Raw genomic sequence first — 4908 nt, forward strand, 5'->3', positions numbered from 1 at the left:
ATAAGTACTTATTTTACCTGCTTGCTACAGTAAGGTTATAAAGTTTGTTTCCACCTAAACGTCAATTAGTATGAAATAATTTAGATTTTCCAAACATGATCGAAATATGAGTATAACATGAGAATTTTAATTTAACTTTTTTTATTTACTTAGTCATCAGGAGTACGAACGCTTTCATGTACTAATTTATTCATTTTTCAAGCTCTCTAATATAGTTTGAAGAAACTGTTGTATTAAGTCTGTTCTTTTATCATGTGTTTAAATATGTTTGTTGTCAGATGTTTTTGTAAACATTAGTTTAGTTTGAAAATAGAGTTTGTTCAAGCAAGATGTGTGAATAATATTCTTGTATAAGAAATAGAACATGGTGGCAGCTTAGTGGATTTTTTATCGAACAAAGTCTAAAACCACGCATGATGTCAAGTAAGGGCAGAAAAAACGAAATACTCGTAGGCAAAGGTATGAGGACAATGAGGAGGATGCTCAAAGTGAATTCAACTACATGTCAGAAAGGGATTCTAGAAAGACTGAAGGTGAGTCACTAGGTTTTGCATTGGGACAGACAAACCGAGAAAATAATGCAGTAATGTGTACTCCTACTCCTATGATAAATCTGACGTTACCAACTCCAGATACCTTCTCTTTTACTCCGAATGAGTGGCATTCCTGGAGGAATCGCTTTCAAAGGTACAGACGGGGGTGCGGTCTAGATAGCACTTCCGACGCTCGGCAAATCGATGTACTTTTGTTTACAATGGGTAGTAGGAGTGAAGATATTTTCGATTCGTTTTCACCAAAACCGAATACTTATGACGAGGCTCTTCGGGCCTTTGATGCATACTTTGTGCCAAGACGAAATATCATTTATGAGAGAACAAAATTTCTGAGACACAAGCAAGGGAGTGATCCATCTGAAAAATTCATAACAGATTTGCATGGTCTTGCAAAAACGTGTGCATGGGGTGAACTGAACGATGAGATGGTGCTTCTGGTCCTCATTATTGGTATGAAAGATGAGGCTCTAAGTGATAGACTCCAGCTGGACTCTCAATTGACTCTGGAGAAGGCGATTAATACCTTGCGCCAACACGAGGAGCTAGAACGCCAAAAACGTGAGCTCGCCAATACTAATGTTTTTATGGTGAATCAAACGTCAATACAAGTCGGTAAAACAAATCTGTCTGAAAGAGCTGGTGAACAGAAATTCACCGAGGATGCTATGAGAAAAAAGTGCAGGAAATGTGGTTATAACTGGCACGGATCACTGGCCGAATGCCCTGCTAGGAAAGCCAAATGTGACAAATGTTCCGAGATTGGACATTTTTTTCGATGTTGTCCCTCCTGCGAAAAGTGGATGAGAAAAAACAAAAACGTTGTTAAGGAAATCGAACAGCAAGATTCAGACAGTGGTTATCAACAGGTTCCTGAGATTTTCATAGGGAATATAGACAGCAGTGACAAAGCCTGGGTCCAGGAGGTAAAAGCAAGCTGTGGAAACCAAGATTTAGGTCTTATAAAATTTAAACTTGACACAGCAGCTGATGTAACCATGATTCCAGTAGGAGTTCTTGGTGATTTTATTAAGACTCTGCCTCTAGGAAAGTGCAAATCCCCTGTGTTTAGCGCAAAGAAGAAAGAACGAATCAATATTTTGGGAACTTTAAGGCTAAAGCTTGAACATAAGGGTGTATCAGTTTATGATCTTGCGTATATTTCTGAGGAGATCACTGTTCCACTTCTTAGCAGACGTTCCTGTGAAGAGCTGAACCTGGTGAGGAGAATTTTTTCTGTAGATTCACATGATATTGACTGGGCTACTAAGTATCCTAATTTATTTCAAGGGCTGGGAAATATGAAGGGAGAGTACAAGATTGAAATGAAGGAGAATGCAGTTCCTTACGCTATATCCACCCCCAGGGTTGTACCAATACCTTTAAAAACCAAGGTGAAAGAGCAGTTAGACGATATGCTTGAGAAAGGAGTGATTGTTCCAGTTGAACGTTATCAATGTGTCAATGTGACTGATTGGTGCGCACCAATGGTAGTTTGCGCAAAAAAGGGAGGTGGGGTTAGGATCTGCGTAGACCTATCCAAACTCAACAACAGTGTGAAACGTCGGTTTTATCCTATCCCAAAGATCGAACTTTCATTGGCCGAGATCGCGGGAGCCAAGTACTTCAGCAAGATCGATGCGAATTCCGGGTTCTGGCAACTGAACCTTGCAGAGGAGTCACAAGATTACACAACATTTATCACCCCTTTTGGGAGGTATAAATTCCGTAAGTTACCTTTTGGAATTACGTCCGCTCCTGAAGAGTTTCAGCGCCGCATGTCAAAAGCTTTAGAAGGGGCAAAGAACTGTTTAGTGCACATTGACGACTGTCTGATATGGGGAAGAACGAAAGAAGAACACGACGAGTGTCTTAGGGCCGTTCTAGAGAGAGTGCAAGCTAATGGAATCACCTTGAATAAGCAGAAGTCGGAGTTCTGCAAGAAGACTGTGACATTTCTGGGGTTTGTGCTGTCTAAGGACGGAATCAAGCCTGATCCAAGCAAGGTACAAGCGATTGTGGACTTACCAGCTCCAAGAAACGTTAATGAAGTACAAAGATTCATGGGCATGATCACTTTTCTGGCAAAATTTATTCCGAACCGCAGTGAGATTTTGGAGCCAATTACGAGCTTGTTAAAGACTAAAAACGATTTCCTTTGGGGACCAACTCAAGAAAACGCTTTTGTCACAGTAAAACAGATTTTATCATCAGAGCCATGTTTGACTGTTAACGATCCGCAAAAACCCTCGATTCTTTCTTGCGATGCTTCAAAAAAAGGTCTTGGAGCGGTTTTACTTCAAGTTGAAGGAGAAAACAAGAAACCTGTGGCATATATATCTCGGACTCTAACGCCTGCTGAAGAAAACTATAGTAACATTGAGAGAGAAGCGCTTGCGTGCACATGGGCAAGTGACCGTTTGAAATGTTTCCTGATGGGTAAAATGTACACAATTGAGACCGACCACAAACCGCTTGTCTCAATTTTCAAAACACAAAATTTGGACGAGCTCTCACCGAGGCTACAGCGGTTCCGAATGCGTATGATGAGATACGATTATCGCATGACCTGGACCCCAGGAAAAGACCTTGCCATAGCAGATCTACTATCAAGAAGTCCTATTCCGGCTGACGAAGATGGCGAATTGACCGAAGAAGTGGAAGCCTTCGTCCACGAAATCAGTCTGATTAGTATAAACACTACAGATGAAAATGTGACAAAGGTACTTCACTCACAAATGAGAGATCCAATCTGTGCACAACTTAAGTTACAAATTTTAGACGAATGGCCTGTAAAATCAAGTTTACGTAATGAGATTCAAGAGTACTTTAATGTGAAAGACGAGTTAAGTTGTATTGATGGGCTATTGCTTCGAGGAACTCGGATGATAATACCTCAAGAACTACGAGCGGAAATGCTCGAGAGGCTTCACAGTGGACACTTGGGAATCACAAAAACGAGGAAACGTGCTTTGGGAACCATGTGGTGGCCTGGAATTTCTCAAGAAATAGAAAGGAAAATCAAATCGTGTCCAGTGTGTATTCAGAACTCAACTAATCACAGTGAACCATTGATTCCGAGAACTGTCCCGGATTACCCGTGGCAAAATGTGTCTGTTGACTTGTTCAAACACGAAGACAAGTGGTATATGGTTATCGTGGATCACTACTCAAGATACTTTGAAGTCGAGGAAATGCATCGAATGAGGGCTTCAGATGTGATTCGGGTTTGCAAAACCACATTTTCACGTTTTGGAATTCCTCAACGTGTTTATTCAGATAGTGGGACACAATTTCACCATATTGACTCAAGTGAATATAAATTGTTTGCAAAGGAGTGGGGGTTCTCCACATTCAGAAGTAGTCCCCACCACCATCAGGGAAATGGGGCAGCTGAAGCAGCTGTGAAAGTAGCAAAAGGGCTAATGAAGAAAAACAAGGATAAATTTGAACTTGCCCTACTTTCTTACCGGACCTCACCTCTTGAAACCGGCTTTTCCCCATCTGAACTTATGTTTGGAAGGAAATTAAGAGACAATCTTCCATCTACTTTGGTTGGAAATCCTGTGGAAAATAAGAATTTTCTTGAGAGGGAGAATACGTACCAGAATAAGTACAAGATACAATTTGATAAACGACATGGAGCGAGTGGTTTAAGTGAATTAGAAGTTGGAAGCATGGTATGGATCACAGATCTACGTCGACACGGTAAGGTAGTCAGGAAATTGAACGAACCACGTTCCTACCTTGTGGAAACTGACAAGAGAACTATTCGCCGAAACAGGAAGTTCTTAGTTCCTGTACCGTACTACGGAGGAGATGGAATTCTTTCAAACGTTCATCCATGGTCCTTAATCGTCCATGCAACTCACGTGATCGTCCAGGAGCTGGCACAGTAACCCGTTACGGAAGGTCCATTAAGAAACCGAGGCGGTACTGAGGTTCATAAAGATGTGGACATCTTGAAGCGGGATGTTGTATTAAGTCTGTTCTTTTATCATGTGTTTAAATATGTTTGTTGTCAGATGTTTTTGTAAACATTAGTTTAGTTTGAAAATAGAGTTTGTTCAAGCAAGATGTGTGAATAATATTCTTGTATAAGAAATAGAACAGAAACAAACACCAAAATCTTATGTTTTTTGTGGTTTGAAATTGGAAAGCTATCTTTCACCTAATAGGAATTCACTAAAAGAGCATAAATTGCATTTAATGTGTCATAAATTCAGTCCTCATGATCGAAGTAGTGAGTCAAATTACGAATCCAAGGTAGCGATATCGCCACCAATAAAAATTGTCGATGCTGTACATTCTTCTACGATTGCTTTGTTAGAGATTTTGGCGCTTGAGGCCCATGTAG

At 40.5% G+C, this 4908-nt stretch overlaps 1 protein-coding gene across 1 annotated transcript; it reads left to right on the forward strand.

Moving 5' to 3' along the window:
* The first annotated feature begins 502 nt into the window (after positions 1-502).
* LOC128998917 (uncharacterized protein K02A2.6-like) lies at positions 503-4450 on the forward strand. Its single transcript, XM_054425274.1, has 2 exons — positions 503-2557; positions 3062-4450. Exons 1-2 carry the CDS (start codon positions 503-505, stop codon positions 4448-4450), a joined length of 3444 nt encoding a protein of 1147 aa, XP_054281249.1.
* Positions 4451-4908: the final 458 nt, after the last annotated feature.

The sequence above is a fragment of the Macrosteles quadrilineatus genome, unplaced genomic scaffold (genome assembly GCF_028750875.1).
Source record: "Macrosteles quadrilineatus isolate MER2022 unplaced genomic scaffold, UCM_ALF_1.0 Scaffold_7__1_contigs__length_78375512, whole genome shotgun sequence".
In the NCBI taxonomy this organism is placed as follows: Eukaryota; Metazoa; Arthropoda; class Insecta; order Hemiptera; family Cicadellidae; genus Macrosteles; species Macrosteles quadrilineatus.

What these genes read in the sequence shown, in the direction of transcription:
- LOC128998917 (XM_054425274.1), top strand. Translation starts at nt 503, where the DNA reads ATGTCAGAAAGGGATTCTAGAAAGACTGAAGGTGAGTCACTAGGTTTT. An exon ending in TCAAGCCTGATCCAAGCAAG is followed by an intron (nt 2,558 to 3,061) that starts GTACAAGCGATT and finishes AATTTGGACGAG; the next exon opens with CTCTCACCGAGGCTACAGCG.